Genomic DNA, 16,565 nt, shown 5'->3' with positions numbered 1-16,565 from the left:
AGAGAAAATCCAATGCAATGCGATTTAAAAACAGCTACTTCAACATCCTCCAATAAAGCACAGTACTATACAAAATATGCAAGAAAACTCTTCCTTCTAAAGGTGAAAGAAATTGTTTGTCTTTTACCACTTGGAGGCAGAAACACATTGTTGAGTACGAGCAGGCTACAAAGGTGGAGGTTAGCAGCTGGTAATGTGCTAGCCAAGTAAACACAGCTCTGTGGAGGTTACAGGAATACTCCTCTAGCTCTACGTATGTCAGGGGGGTGAAATGGTGGATGGAAATTACTTTTGAATAACCCTAACATTTTTTTCAGTTTTATTATGTGACAGTATTGTGAACGCTACTAAAAAGTTACAAGGTTATTTGTTAAGCAGTAATTTTTTTACTTAAGATTTCCAGGGGAAAGCTATCTGGGCTGCTTTTATGCTTAGATTTTATTTGCATAGTATTCCTGGACATAATGCCGTGTCAGTGCTATTGCAATTCTCCTAGCACCTTGTTTCTGTAGTTTCACCCTTCAAATGAGGAAATGTGCTGTCAAGGATGGACAAAGTAAATGAAACTACAGTTGAAACTGTTTTCTTACATTCTGTCTCTATCAACAGTGCATATTTATTGATGATATAGGGTGTAATCAAAAGGTTCAGGGAAAGGCCTATAAAATCTAAAGATCCTGTTCTAATGCGCCTCTGGACCATCTTCAGCATGACTCTTACCTTTTAGATCTCTCGGGGGAAGTCCTGTTATGTCCCTTTGTACTTGTTCTTGTACTTCTTTTTTTGTTCTTCTGAAATACGTGCTGGATGTTCTCCAAACTGCTTGGCACTAACAAGAGACCCCACTCTCACCGCCAGTTATGATCCATTATCACAAAATGTAGTCAATTTGAAACAGAAGTTGAAAGTTTATCTGCTTGAGGTTGAGGTCTATGGTGAAATTACATCAGCTCATCAGTGACTGGCAGTTTTTCTTTTAATTAATTAATTTTTTAACGATGGCTGCCCCTCACTGAGCCTAGTTCTGCTGGAGGTTTCTTTGTGTTAAAAGGGAGTTTTTCCTTCACCAAGGAAAAACCAAGTGCTCGCTCATAAGCGGTTGTCTAGTCGTTGGGTTTTCTTGTAGGGTCTTTACCTTACAGCAGGGGTGCCCAATCCCGGTCCTCGAGAGCTACCGTCCTGCAGCTTTTAGATGCATCCTTGTTCCCACACACCTGAATCAAATGAATGGCTTGTTATCAGGCCTTTGCCAAACATGATGGCATGCTGAAGAGGTAATCACACCATTTGATTCAGCTGTGTTGGAGTAGGGATGCATCTAAAAGCTGCAGGATAGTAGCTCTCGAGGACTGGGATTGGGCAGCCCTGCCTTACAGTATAAGGTGCCTTAAACTGTTGTTGATATTTGGTGCCAAACAAGCTTGAAGGAGAGACGGCTAAATTTAAATCAGGCAAGGTGTTTGTTATGGGCCTCTTCCCAGAACGTTTTGGTCACATCTTATATTCTGAGCTGAACTGTTGTGTGAATTGTTTTCATACTCTGGTAATTTCCTTGTCTTAAAGCCTTACAAATGAAGAAACCGTTGAATTTGAACTCTGCTGTTAATGATCCAGCAGTATACATTTGCATTTATCCACTGACCTGATAATTGTTTCCATGTGTTGATGTACAGAGAGCATTTTCTATGGATGACAGGATAGCATGGACACATGTCACCATCCCTGAAGGCCTAAGGGAGGGCAGAGTGGTGGATGAGTGGTTCAGCCTGAGTGGACGGCAGGGTGACGACAAGGAGGGCATGATCAACCTGGTTATGTCTTTTGCTGTGAGGACATTTACACGCACCCTTCATCAGATAAGATGGAAAGTGCATCACACGTCTGTGTGTTAAATCACAGATTGAGTTTTGGTTATGCTGTTACTATGGATCCACAGTCGGTTTATTATTCCCGGAAGTATTTGGACAATGACACAGTTTCCATAAATTGTTTTGTATAGTGTAACAAAACGAATCTTGAAAGCTTGGAACATGATAGCCTCTAATATCTATTATTCATTTTGATTTAGTTTTAAGGAAAAGGTTTTCAAAATGATCAAGTGTTGCTTCACTGTCAGGAAATATCTTGAAAACCATCTTTCATTTCTGTTTCATTTATTTCCATGAAGTGAAATTGTTAACCCTGTCTTTGTGCCAGTCTTTACCAGCAGGAATGATGACTCAGCCTGTCGTCTTTATGCCATCTGTATATCAACAAGGAGTAGGATACGTGCCCATCACAGGTCAGTCAGTTAAACCTTGTATCTAATAAGTTAAAAGCTGGTTCTTGTTTAAGCAGTGTCATCTGTGTTCCTAGGAGTTCCTGCAGTCTACAACCAGGGCATGATGCCTATGGCAGTGCCAACTACCATGCCAGCAATTGGGAACCAGGGCCTACCATGCACTGAGCAGGACCTTAAGGCTCTGCAGGACATGTTCCCCAACCTGGATAAAGAGGTGGTTCGCACTGTACTGGACGCACAGCAAGGCAACAAGGATGCTGCCATCAACTCTCTGCTGCAGATGGCTGAGGAGCTCTAACTATACAAGACAGTCTGATACCAGACATGCTAACAGATGCATGCATTCACAGTGAAAGTAGTCTATATACAGAGCTCCACCCCTTCTCTTATAGACATGTTTATAGTCCTCCCACAGTAATATACTCTCACACACTGCAGCAGCAGCCGAGTTCCCAAAAGAGCTTTGTTTCCAGTTCAAATAAGGTCCCTAGAGCTTAAACACAACTCTGCTCCCAAGTTCTGACAGTCATTTTGGTATAGCCACTCAGTGGGTGTTCTACCCTCTAATCACAGGATTGGATTTTCACAGTGCACCAAATATTTCTGTTGATGCTTTTGTAAACAGTTTGTTTTGCACCTGCCATAACTGCAGCAAATCACAACCTCCTGTATTATTGGTATCTGTAAAGTGTGTAGTGCATTTCAAATTATTCATTGTGTATATATATAGAAATGTATGCAGTAATAATAATGAGTGAATGACTACCCTGGTTAGAAGAACTCTTTTGTCCACTGTGAGTCATTTCTAACAAAGTTAATATAGGTTTACCATCACTAAGTCAGGACATGAAGGTTTGATGTGCAGTTACCTTCCAAATGAGTTTGAAGATGTCACTTTGCTACTGATATCTGAATGGAGGACAACAGTATGACATCTGCAGAGGTTTTAAGACCCACAATGCTCCTTGGTGACTGTATATTCTAATCTAAGTCTTCTATTCACACCTGTAACCTGCCAACATTTTGTCTGCCAAAGTTCTTCTCCATGAAACTGTCAGTCTGCAAAACTCTTAATGTTGAAAGTGCAGTGGTGTCATGTGATTCTGTTATCTCAGTGTAATACACATCTTTCAGTCCAGGAACTTTGGTATTCCATTGGTGTTTACTGATTTCAGAATATTCAGAATATTTATGATTCAGCATGAATTGCAGTCACATGTCACTAGACAAGAACAAGTAGTGCACATGTTTTTGCTACCTATGAAGCGCCTTGAGGCGACCTTTGTTGTGATTTGGCGCTATATAAATAAAATTGAATTGAATTGAATGTTTTTAAGTGAGAAGGTGATTTAGAAGCCAGCCGATAGCAGATGTAATGGAATATAACATTTCTGTAAGATTGTTCCCTTCGCAATGTCAAATTTGTCTTCAAAAAGTCTTAAACCTCCATGTTTTTCAAACTTTTATGTTCAATCCCCACAAAGACTTGGTGTAAATGTTCATGTTGCAGAAAGACTTTAATGTTCATCACCAAGAAAAGACAGTTTACATCACAGTGGTATGTTGTGATACAGAAAAGGAGCATTTGTTTAACCAGAGATAAGAAAATGAGGCACAATCAGTGTCGAGGTGGTCGAGCCATTGTAAAGCATTTAAGTTACTGATGATCAGCGTCTCCTGCGGCGCTGTGGTTTGGGCGTTGTCCCTTCCACGCATTCTGTTTTGCTGCACTGGCATGACTGAACCATGGTGTAGCTGTGCTGCAGCTTAGACCCATCAGCACAGGTAAGCTCCACCTGCTCCACACTTGTGGTGGCTTCTTGGCAGCACTCGCAATTGTGTACCATTGTGTTGGCTTCCATAGAGTACCTGAACACACACACACAGAAAGACCCATTAATGAAGTAGTTACAGTAGTTACAGTAGTTACAGTAACTAATCAACAGAAAAATCTGAATGTTCTGTACAATGCCTAATCCTGAGTGGGTGATGTTTAAAGATGATCATTACTTTATTGTTGCACTCATATATACTAGTTCTTATTCATTATTCATGAGTGTGGCTACAGCAGATAAATAATAGTGTATTCTTTGGTATGCAATAAAAACAGTGAACATGTAGCAGCCAGTTAAGGGAAATGAAGGCGCTCTCGGTTAAATTTCAAATAATAGACTCACATGGAGAAACTGTCACAGTGTCCAGCGCAATATGTGATGTTAACTGGCTGTGCGCTCTTGCAGTTGTTCAGTTCAAGGATTCTCTGCTCCTTCTGGGTCTTACACAGACTTATATTGCCTGGAACATATAACAACAGTTGCACACTCACGTGAGGCACATTTTTAAACTTTGTTCTTAACATGTATTTAGTTATTTAGTTTGATGGCTTACAGGTTGGGCAGCACCCACTGGCATCTGTTGTTTCAGTGCCCTGGAGGAGGAAGACATTTCATGTTGTGTGAAATATTAAGCAGTAAAATGCAAAATCCACCAATCTGATCTGTAAAAGTCTAATAAACTCACAGGTTCACAGTCCAAGGGGTTAAAGGGAGGACAAGTAGCCTTGGTTTCCTTGGTAACAAGCTGTCCGTTGAGCTTCTCACAGGTATATTGCACACATTTGTCATTAGGAGGTATGTAAGAGCTGTTGACCTGTAAAACCATGTAAAACAGCAATTCTGGCTCAAAACACAGGGTACCTGTGTGTCATCTCATTTCAAAAATACTTTTTTGGCTTTGCATTTATAAGCTTTTGTTTTTTAGGTCCTAAATTGCTGATTAGTTTTTAAGAACGAAAAAGAAAGGAGTCCTGCTGTGGTGCTTCTAATGCTAGCATTTATTCACTGTTGGCTGCAGTACTGACCTCAATAACATGCACCGTCACGTTGTCAGGTGTGGTGAAAATACAGTCCATCTGAACACATGTTCCACAACACTTTCCTGGTTCAGTCTGATATTCATAACCCTGCAAAAGAGTGAGATATGAAGAGTAAGAGAGCTTTGTAAGGAAAGAAGTATGTGTGTGTTTGTGTAGACCTGGCGATGCTGGAATATGCTTCACTGTGGCTGAATTAAAACATATCTGCATGTGAAGGACCACTTATTACAAATGCTTGAATACAGTTGTTGCTAAGGGGGCACAGCCAGTTAGTAGGTTGAAGGGCCAATGACTTTTTAGCATAGTCAGGCATTCTTTTCTTTTCATTATTTAAAAACTGTATTTAATATTTACTTAAGTTATTTTTATCTAATTTAAAAATGTATTTGACTACCTTAAACATCTAAGTGTGACAAGTATGTAAAAACCTAAGAAATCAGTAAAGGGCTAAAAAGGTTTTATCATTACTATTTGCACAACAAAATGAAAGAAGAAAGCCAGTATGTAAAGGATAAGTTAAACACTTATGTTCTTAGAGGCTAACTTATTTGTTAATGATGCCTTCATAAAGTGCTTAATAACATTTAGTTCATTATCTGAAACGTACTTTTAATTCTTCTCTCACCTTAAAGGTATAAAGGCCAACTTTCTATTGGACGGCTCCACCTCATTAAGAAAACATTTGAACAACAGACGGGTGGTGTTTCTATGTGCCCAGTAAACGTTGTGCACCTGAGTGATATTAGTGATATCCAATCTCAGTGACATCATAGTGAGTTACTACTAAAACAAATAGCAGAAATGCTGTTTAGAGAAGTCTGAAGGATTGCGTGTGCATACATATGTGGCCTCATTATTTGAAGCTACAGTTGTGTTTAATGTAACATAGCGGCACCATTTCAGCAATGAACATTATTTTCTATTGCAGAAAATAAGAATAGCTCTGCTTCAGTGTTTTGTTTTGGAGTTTTTTTAACTAAGTTTCACAAAACTGTTCATTTCAATTCACATCTAAGGTTCTAGTTCTTTGGTGCTATTGTTCTGGACCTACTGCGATTTGCTCAGGCTGGCTTGCTGGTGTGAAGTGTGGGGCGATGATTCCTCTTTATGATGTAATGAATGTGTCGTGCGAGTTGGCATGTGAATGAGCTTACAGCAGAACAGTTTTCGTTGCAGACGACAGGTTTGCAGATAACGATGTTCAGCTTGGTGACAGGATCCATTTCGGGGCCACAGTAACATTCCTGGCAGGGCCCGGGCGTAAACGACTCTGACGTTGTTGATATTTCTCCAGCTCCTGATGGTGTTGTTGTTGTTACTGATGCTTGTTCTACAATTGATTGTGCTTCTGGTGCTTCCAGCGGGGGTTCTGATAGTGTGTCTGGTGTTGGGATCTTGGTACCAGGCTAAAGAATTGTATGTTATATATTATATTAATTGCTTCAAGGAATATTTCATACCTCTATATCTATTTTAAGCCTTATCGTAATGATGAGTATAAAACAAAGTTCAGCACAGAGAGAGTTAGCTGGCTTGACAAAATCTAAAACACCAGTCAAAGATATCATATATAAGGGGGCGTTTTACATGTCAACTGAGCACTCCCTAGTCCAATCAAAGATCGTATCAGTGAAGTGAGTAATAGCGATCTATAAAGAACATAAAAATTGACATAAAAAAAACACTTTTCCAACAAATAGGAGAGACTGGTGATTTCATCGCCACAAGTGCAGTAAAATTAACTCAAGCTATAAGAACTTCATGCGGTCTCCGTGCTGCTGTTTATTTCTACCTGCACATTAGAACCCTATTACTTTGAACTGCAGGGCTGAATACACGTTAAAGCTACTTGGTGTGTTCAGCTGTGACACTCTTCCATGTGAAGTTTTGCCTACAAATTTACTGATTTACTTGCTTTCCAATAGCTGCGATTGAAATGAAGACCTAACCATCCATCTGAATACATACATTCCAGCGAAAGAGCCTCACACAATTTTCACTGTTGTAACTTCACAGCTGGGCTTCATTCAGTTTTCAGTCAGGCACAGTTTAAAAAGTTGAATATACTGATGTAAATCATACATACATCAAGTGCAGGATGCTGCACTTTGTTATGTGTATAATTCAGGACAACAGATGGTTCTTGTTTGGTGTATTAGGGAAAACCACTTATTGTTTCCAGAGTTTGAACTGTGTGCTTACCTTGTATTCAGTCATGTTATAGACACATACACCTTTAGGAACTGCAGACACAAAGAGACATGGGTTTAGTTAACATTCACACATATGCATTGATGATCTGTTGTAGTTTACATTGTACTAGACTCCATCCATTTATTCATTCACTTCCATTCACAGGCTGATGGATTAGAGTGACATACCACAGTTGTAGGATAGACAACAGGTGCCATTGGTAATGCTCAGTTGGAAGCCCAGCAAGCACGTGGGAGGAGGAGGACACAGGTTTACGTTGCATTCTGTTGCAAAAGGAAGGAGAACTTGTCAGAATGTGATGATGAAGATTTGCACAACTTTCCATTTGATAACAATAACTTGAAGAACCAGGAAAGCAACTGTTTACATGATTTAGTACAAGCTGGGAAGGGACTTTGCTGAGCCAAGCTCTCTTTTAATTTAATTCAATGAAATGAAATTACATTTTATTTATATAGCTCCAAAACACAAAAACAGTTGCCCCAGGGCACTTTATGTTGCAAGGGTAAGACTTTACAATATTGCAAGGTCTTACCCCAACAGTCAGATAACCCCTATGAGCAAGCACTTTGCTGACAGTGGGAGGAAAAACTTCCTTTTAACAGGAAGAAGAACCAGCCTCAGGGAAGGGCTTATATCTGCTGTGACTAGCTGTGGGTGAGAGGAGAAAGACAGGACCAAACACAAGCTGTACAAGAGACCCAAAGATTAAAAATAACTAATGATTAAATGTAAAGTGGTGTATGAAAGTGTATGCCTTCCATTTAACTTTTAAATATCTTACGAACAACAAGTAAGTCAGCAATCTGAGAGTGAAGGACTGTGTTGACCTGTATTGACCTTAGTACTGTGACCTCAGTACAGTACCAAGGTACTGTACTGAGGTCCACACATACTCATATCTGCCATTGCCAGAAGGTTGGTTGTGTATTCCAGCACAGTGGAAGGGCTGGACAGGGGCATAGAAGGTCCTTAACCCACGAGTAGGACCGGTATCTTCTACTCAAGACTTATGATGACACCCGGACTGCCGGACTAGCATTGGGATGAAATCCTTGGATCTATTATCAGACCCTGGTGCACAACTCATGTGGATGCAGATAGTTCCTCAAGGATAAAGGAATTAATATCATTGAATGGCTTCCAGGATTACCTGACTAAGTCCCATATAACACCTCTACAACATTACGCTTTGGTCCATCTAACACCACCAGGTTGCACTTTAGACTGTCCAAGAACTCAGTTATACCCTAATACAGACCTGGGAGGAGTCCCTCAGGACACAGTCGGTGATCCACTACAGCCAAGTTTGTAATCACATTGTAATCAACAGATTAATGTGAATGTAGTCTTTTTTTTCTAAACAACCATGTGATGATTTCAAAGAACAGCAATAAGTACATTGGCACAAGCTCTACCGATCTTGATTTTTCTGTGATTTTGAGTTTTCGTTTTCATTATTATTCACTGACTGAGATGGAGATTTCAATCACACAGAACCAAGCTGTCTCTGAAAAGCAAACAGAAATGCAAATGTGCATATTTTCCATTAAGCTAAATAACTACGTTATGAATGTGGCAGGCATGAGACTACCTCCAGGTGTTATCTGGCATATTAGGCTCAGAAGGTAGAGTGGGTTGTCCACGAACCAGAAGGTTGTTGGATTGATACCTTACTCTTCTAGTTTGAGTATTCAAGTATCCTAAGTTGCTGCTGATGCATCCAATGGAGTGTGTGTGTAAATGTCAGAAGCACAGAGGGATGAAAGTGCTGCGTGAATAATGTCTGTGATCGACTGGACGAGTCTTGTAACAAAAACACTTTGAGATGAAAATTGAGCATAAAGACAGTACTAGTCCCAGGAAAGGCAATTTTCATCAGTGTCAGTCATCCATTTGTGTGATATCAACTGCAAGACAGTGTTTAAAGCTAGTTCAAAGACACTAAAACTGACCACATGACTGTGTTGTGCAGCAGTTCACTGTATTGTTGACCAGTTGCTGGCCAGGCTCGCTGCAGTTAGGACTTTGTACAGACTGGCACTGAACAGGCTCACACTGGACGCTCATGGAGTCCTTGTCACAAACACAGGTTTGACAGTCACTTGTCCAAGTCTCGCCCAGCTGTTTAAAAGAAACACACCGATTCAGATTCACACATGTTGTTCATTGTTAAGAAGGCATGAACATAAGAGCAGAGTTCTCACCTGTTTGGGTTTTCCATCAGGTCCAACACAGGCTGAAAGGCAATCACAGACAGTAGCAGGTGATGTTTGGGAGAAAAATATTTCAAAGCCCAGCAAAATAGCGTTCTGCAGAATCTGGTCTTACCACAGGTGTCAACACATATGTCATGTACTGTGTTGAATAATGTGGTACCATGAGGACAGAAACAACCTTCCTTAGTGTTGTTACTGGATGCCACTGTTTGGTATGCCGTGTTGTATCTGATGAGAGAAAATGAATTAGCCCATCAAAAATAGAGATTGGGCTAATCTTGATTAAAAATATATATATATTTAATTAATCCTACTATCAAAATATTCCATATCCCCCCCAGAAAATACACATCACTAAATTCATCAGGATCATTAAACAAACAAAAGTTCTTCACACTGATATGGTTTACGCTACCCGTTATTGCATGTAGGCTCTACGGATGGACCACAGGGCATGTACACTTTGTTGCTTGGACACTTGTGCTCTGAAAGATGGAAGTATGTTAAGAGCACATTGTTCAGAACTGCAAAAACCAAATAACCAAAAAATCAACTGTATGGATATAATATGTATATCTCACCACAGAGCCCATTGGTAGCATTTCTCCAATCAATACAGATTCCTTCATTAGAACATTCAGTGGCATAAGCCTCCAGACTGCAGCAGCTGTTTTTGCCAAGATTGCAAGTGTCAAAGACACATGATGTCACAAATGGTCCTGGAGGTACAACTTTGTGGCATGGTGCAAATAAACTAGAAGAGACATACAAGCCAGAGTGTATCAGGAAAATGATTATTCACAAAATGTGTACAAACATTCATACATCATATAATGACTAAAAACATCCATATATGTAATAGGCCAGTTACTTGTCTCAGTGCTATCGCTTAGCTTATAAACTTCGTACAAAAAGTGAAGAAACTAGTGTTCGGTCAATTATTTCTTTGTTTTTGTTTTTGGTAAAAGGACTGGATAGTGCTTTTACCAAAACAAAGACAAAATTGGTGAGTGGAATGGACAGTGCTTGTCTACTCTACCTAAGCACTCGTGCCTCATAATGTACAACACCCCTCATCCAGACAAGCACTTTTTTCCTATGTGTGTTAAGTGTTTTCAATCTAACATTCACATGGATCTGATGGATGCATCAGTGAGCAACTTGAGGTCAATATCTTACCCGAGGATATTTGGCATAGAGACTGGAGGAGCCAGGGATCAAACCACCTAACTTTCAATTAGGAGTTGACCTGCTCTACCTCCTGAGCTACAACCACCCAGACTGCTGCTCTCTTTACAAATGTGGTACCATTTTATAAAGCTTGGCCTTCAATTTGGAGACGGTACTAAACCTCTACAAACCACTGTAGCAGGGTCCATGCTCACAGTTGTTTTTGATCAAGCACCAATAAGGTAACCAGAAGCTCAAAACCAGTCAATAGAGTTTGCTGTAAGGCATTTGTAGAGAAGATTTGGCAAGTTTTTCATGGGCGCATACACTAAACTCAGTGGCTCCGTTTAAGGGGAAATAAACAGGCTCTAAAACATTATGATTTATACCATACCATCTATATTTATAAAGCACTTTAACATAAAACCAGAGTTCACAAAGTGCTGTACATATGCAAATAGCATAAGCAAAGTAAAAATAAAATTAAAATACGATAAAATGAAATAAATAACTAAAATAAAATAAAACATGTTCAAACAAATTGAGTCAATCCCCTTAAACAAAGGCTTCAGTGAATAAATATGTTTTGAGAAGAGTCTTAAACTTTATTTATTGGCAAGAAGCACTGTTACGACAAAGAAATACCATGTCCTTCCTTTTTGTGTTAATTTCAGTTATATCAATAACCAGTTATAGATTATAAAAGCTCCTCCCATTAAATTTTCTTCTTTTTATTTTTTATAAGTATTTCCCTAATGCTGTTAAACAGAGTAAGGCAGCTTTTCCAAATATCCTGGTTTAATTTTTGATGCTGACATTATTTTATGTGCACACAGAAACAAAATATGGTAAGAGTTATTTCATCTAGAATTGATGAATTTGTGGAACTTTTTTAGAGAGTGAGGAAGGTAACTGAAGAAGAAAAACTCAATGCATCATGGGAATCCCCGGCAGCCTGCGTCTATTGCAGCATAACTAAGGGAGGATTCAGGGTCACCTGGTCCAGCCCTAACTATATGCTTTAGCAAAAAGGAAGGTTTGAAGCCTGATCTTGAAAGTAGAGATAGTGTCTGTCTCCTGAATCCAAACTGGAAGCTGGTTCCACAGAAGAGGGGCCTGAAAACTGAAGGCTCTGCCTCCCATTCTACTTTTAAATACTCTAGGAACAACAAGTAGGCCTGCAGAACGAGAGTGAAGTGCTCTAATAGGGTGATATGGTACTACAAGGTCATTAAGATAAGATGGGGCCTGATTATTTAAGACCTTGTATGTGAGGAGCAGGATTTTGAATCCTGGATTTAACAGGAAGCCAAAACAGGAGAAATATGCTCTCTCTTTCTAGTCCCTGTCAGGACTCTTGCTGCAGCATTTTGGATCAGCTGAAGGCTTTTCAGGGAGTTTTTAGGACTTCCTGATAATAATGAATTACAGTCGTCCAGCCTGGAAGTAATAAATGCATGAACTAGTTTTTCAGCGTCACTCTGAGGCAAATTGTATCTATTTAATAGATCAGATTGGAATGGATGACTGGAGAACTGTTTAGTAGGAACAGAACTTGGCTAAGTCATTCAGTACTGTCTCAGTTTCGTCTTCATCTGTATGCTCTGCCACTTTATGACATACTATTGATTTAGGATATTTGCAGCGCTCCTTCACAGGCTGTCAACTTGACAATCAAACTGGAAAGAAAATACCATTATACCACATTCCCCAAATCATTCTGTTCTACATGTGCAGAATAAGAACATTTTTCTATCTACCAAAATGAAAAGTATAACGAGTTTGCTGAACAGTTTGTGGTTCTCTTTACCTGGTAGTTAATAGATCACAGACAGCAGGTTCACAAACAGGTGGTGTTGAATGTGGGGGCTTTGATGTGGTTCTGGGTGTTGGTGGGGTTGTGGGGATAACGCAGGGTGTATGTGGGACCTGCCACTCGCCTGCAGTGTCTGAGCAACTTCCCACCTGGCCATTTGGAGAACGGCATTCATTGCTCTGGGAATTGTCACAGGTACCTAGTAAAGGAAAAGCAGCAGAATGAAGCCTGAGCAATAGCCTAAGAAAGACACTTATTATATGATCAATATCAAAGTTATGTAGGCATACCTGCATACTTACATACTTCTTTTTCTTATCTAAGCTTCACTCTAATTACATTTACAGTTTGTTCAAGACATGTACAGATATTTCTTTAAATGGGAAATTAGTTAACATTTCAGTACAAACATAATTTTAGCGGCAATCAAAATGTTTTATACCCACAACAGATCAAACGTTTTAGAACACCCCGATTTTTCCAGTTTTTTACTGAAAATTATGCAGTTTAATGTCTCACTGCACTCTGAAATTAAAGCATAGTACAAAATGACCAAAATGTACTAAACTTTTGACTTTGTCCAGTCAGAACAGCTGGACACCCCTGTGGCACTCTTTCTACAATAGAAATCAAATATTGTTCAGAAGTTCTTCCCATATCTGTTGCAGAAGTTCCCATAAATGAGGCACTGGTAGGTTGCTTTGCTTTGTCTCTTCTGTCCAGTTCATCCCAAACCAGCTCGATGGGGTTTAAGTCTGGAGACTGTGGTGTATGATCAACAGCATACAAAGATGCTGCATGATGAACCAAAGATTTCAAATTTGGATTCATCAGTCCAAAATACCTTCTTCCAGTCTTCAGTGGTCCAACAGCATTTGTTAATGGCCCAGACAAGCCTCTTTGTCTTATTCTGGCATCTTAGCGATGGCTTTCTTGCTGCAAGCTCAAAGTCTTCTCTTCACAGTTGAAACTGGGACTTCCTTACCACGGCCACTATTAGGCTGTGCTTGAAGCTGTTGTCCTGCGAGCCACCAATCACACAAGCTGTTAACTCTCCGAAACTCTGATTCATTTGTGGCTTTGGGTCTGCCAGACCTCTTCCTGCCAGAGTTTGTTTCTGAGTGCCTTTTGATGGTGAAGGAAACTGTACTCACTGACACCTTGACATTCTTCCTAATTTCTCTGTAGATAAAAGACCTAACCTTTTTAGTGTTAAGATGGTCTGTCTCTTCCATTGTTAATTGCATTTTTTGTAGCGACCCACTACTTTCTGCAGTACAATATTGTTCAACTGATGCTGATGAGGGTATGGTACCACAGTGTATTCCAACACTGCTTTTATGCAGACAGAGGGGGTTGTAAGCATTCCAGAAAAGTTGGAACACCTGTAGCAATTAGTAGCACCAGCTTTGCAGAGCAGCTTTAAATTGTTAACTCATGTTCTGTTCCCTGAAAAGGGCCTTTTTGGATAATTCTGAAATGGACGTCATTTTTCAGTTTTGAGTAACCTTACGTTTTTTTAACCTCTGGCAGTTCACCACTTACCTTTGTACCATTTCAAGCAATTCATTGGACCCGAACGACATGAATTGCAATAAAAAACTGGAAAAATTGGGGTTTCTAAAGTTTTTTTTTAAGTATATAACTTTGTTTGTGTTGCATTTTTAATTTCTCTTGGTATTTGGGATTAGTTAGATGTGTGAAGTAAAAAAAAAATCATGACTCTCAGCTGGAACTGCAGTAAAACAAGGTGAGGAGTTTAATGATATGCAGCAGGAATTACAAAACTATAGCTATAACGGGCTTCAGTATACCAGAGAATTGGTATTGGTCTGAAACTGAAGCTTAGTTCCAGACTTAGTTCAACTAAGGCCAGAGGGCGCGATACGGCAGGCTCGCCTCTGTCAGTCTGTCCCAGGGCAGCTGTGGCTACAACTGTAGCCTCCACCAGTGTGTGAATGTGAGAGTGATAGTGGAACTGTAAAGTGCTTTGAGGGCGTTGAAAAGCGCTATATAAATGCAATCCATTATTATTATTAACCAAAGTGTGCTGAGGCTGTCTCACCTTCTAGATTGGATATGGATTAGAGTTCAATTTGATTGCAAGTGGCCGAGGAATCTTTTCTATTATTAATATTTGGCTTATTAATGGTCATTGTTTAGACCTGGGTTAAAGATTGGGAGAAGTATTCTCTAACTCACCACATTGTCCCTCTGTGTTTCCTTCAAAGAGGGAGTAGGGAAGGTCAATGCTGAATGAAGAGCCTGAATAGACTATTTTTGCACTGATGTCTTGTAACTCCAATGTGGTGATTATATCTGTGCTAGTAATGCGCAGGACCGAATTGCTATAGGCAGGATAGATCTTTTGCTGATTGACAAACACCTGTAGGTAACAACACAATTTACATTAAAAAATAGTGTGAAACAAGCATCATACTCATTTGAAAGATTAACCATTAGATCAGCTTTCGCTTGGTCAAATTGAATTATTGCTTACCACATTAGTTGGTATTCCTGAAGACATCAGCTGAGTCAAAACCACTTTGAAAGATTTATATGTAACAGTAAGAACCTTGGGACAGAATGTACTGCTTGATGGATCACAATCACGGTTAACTACAACAGTCAGGTTATATTTAGCAATAATCTCTTTGACCAGGTAGTAAGAGCAATTCTCATTGAAATTGTAGGATTCTCCATCAAATGTTAAGTAGTGGGATCCACACCAGACACTGCACACACCTGCAGGGTGAAAAGAATCATGTATAGAAATGTCAAGTAATAACTGGAACAGGAAAAATAGACAAGCGTCATAAGTTAACAAAAGACCATGGATCTGCCTAAACAGTCAGAATGCAGGCTGATCTCATTTTATTTATAAAGAACATTTAATACAAGGTTGGCCAAAGTGCTGTAGATAAAACAGAGTATTGCACAGTAATGTAAAAACTTCACTATATGGACACATATCGAATTTCCCAGAGGAACCCACCCGAGGGATTAATAAAGTTCTATCTTATCTTACATGCCCACTCACAACAATAAATATGCCACAAAAAGACAATAGACAATAATATTGTATCTATGAAGCGCCTTGAGGCGACTTATGTTGTGATTTGGCGCTATATAAATAAAATTGAATTGAATTGAATTGAATTGAATTGAATAGACAATAACAGCCTAAATAACTAGCAACAACATGAAGGGTATTCATGGCCATTGATCAGTGGTGGCTTTTCATGTATTTACAAGCCTCAAGGCTCTGACACAAGATTATCTGCAGTATATCAAAGAGACAGATTTCATAGTGTGTATTTATATACACCATAAGTACAGTGTATATTTTGCTGTGTATTTATAATATACATTATTAAGCTTACATCGACATTCATAGTGAGGGCAGCATCCGTCATCATCTGAGATCTTAGCAGCACTGCGTCCATTGGTGCAGATGGGCTGCTGCATAGTAGGACAGACTGTTGGCATCGTTATAATCTTCCCATTAATGCACGTAGCTGTGGTGCAGTTGCCGGCATCCCAGGACTCTCCATTCTGAACAAGTATTGACAAACAAAAGATGATTTAGGAGATCATGGGTTTGTTTAAAATACACTGTCTTTCAAGTAAATTGTCATAATCTCATTTAGGTTTATAATTATTCTTATCCCAGACATATGCTCTTTTATTTAGTAATTTATTGCATTTTGCACATATCTAAAATATATGTTTATTTATTTTTGGAAGTTTTTGATCCACTTTTTACATTTGTAAATCTGTGAAGTAACAGTAAAGCTGAAGTCACCAGATTATTATTAATATGTGAAAGAACCCCCACAGGTACAGAACATGGTAACAAAGAGCCCCAAGTTGTTTTCAAACCAGAAACATTCATCCTGTGAAGCAGCTGTGCTAACCACTGCTCCATTCAGCCACTGTGTTTCATTTCTGCATTATATGTTTTTTTCAGCTTAGAGCAGTGGTTCCCAA

General features: G+C 39.4%; 3 protein-coding genes across 3 annotated transcripts in view; 1 reads left to right on the top strand and 2 right to left on the bottom strand.

The window, feature by feature from the left end:
• tollip (toll interacting protein) overlaps positions 1 to 3,711 on the top strand; it is an 11,655-nt gene extending 7,944 nt beyond the window's left edge. Inside the window, exons 4-6 of the mRNA XM_005742874.2 lie at positions 1,674 to 1,826; positions 2,197 to 2,281; positions 2,356 to 3,711. Coding sequence (XP_005742931.1) covers positions 1,674 to 1,826; positions 2,197 to 2,281; positions 2,356 to 2,579 — 462 coding nt within the window. The 3' untranslated portion in view covers positions 2,580 to 3,711. The remainder of the gene's footprint in view (positions 1 to 1,673; positions 1,827 to 2,196; positions 2,282 to 2,355) is intronic.
• Positions 3,712 to 3,779: 68 nt separating this feature from the next.
• On the bottom strand, positions 3,780 to 10,274 carry LOC106456347 (intestinal mucin-like protein). Its single transcript, XM_013913302.1, has 13 exons — positions 10,171 to 10,274; positions 10,005 to 10,074; positions 9,702 to 9,817; positions 9,578 to 9,609; positions 9,326 to 9,494; positions 7,538 to 7,633; positions 7,359 to 7,399; positions 6,311 to 6,562; positions 5,142 to 5,243; positions 4,802 to 4,930; positions 4,670 to 4,709; positions 4,459 to 4,576; positions 3,780 to 4,150 (listed from the first exon to the last, which is right to left on the bottom strand). Exons 2-13 carry the CDS (start codon positions 10,043 to 10,045, stop codon positions 3,949 to 3,951), a joined length of 1,338 nt encoding a protein of 445 aa, XP_013768756.1. The 5' UTR covers positions 10,046 to 10,074; positions 10,171 to 10,274; the 3' UTR covers positions 3,780 to 3,948.
• A 2,325-nt stretch (positions 10,275 to 12,599) lies between these two features.
• The window catches only part of LOC102214161 (mucin-5AC-like), a 48,999-nt gene continuing 45,033 nt past the window's right edge, over positions 12,600 to 16,565 (bottom strand). Inside the window, exons 24-27 of the mRNA XM_013913301.1 lie at positions 15,959 to 16,130; positions 15,076 to 15,320; positions 14,778 to 14,961; positions 12,600 to 12,724 (exon numbers count right to left, since the gene is read on the bottom strand). Of these exons, the coding sequence (XP_013768755.1) occupies positions 12,600 to 12,724; positions 14,778 to 14,961; positions 15,076 to 15,320; positions 15,959 to 16,130 (726 nt within the window). The remainder of the gene's footprint in view (positions 12,725 to 14,777; positions 14,962 to 15,075; positions 15,321 to 15,958; positions 16,131 to 16,565) is intronic.

This window comes from Pundamilia nyererei, unplaced genomic scaffold, assembly GCF_000239375.1.
Source record: "Pundamilia nyererei isolate P.nyererei 1_Seehausen unplaced genomic scaffold, PunNye1.0 scaffold00124, whole genome shotgun sequence".
Classification (NCBI taxonomy): Eukaryota; Metazoa; Chordata; class Actinopteri; order Cichliformes; family Cichlidae; genus Pundamilia; species Pundamilia nyererei.
Note: the sequence above shows the minus strand (reverse complement) of the source record. Positions and strands in the feature narration are given on the sequence as shown.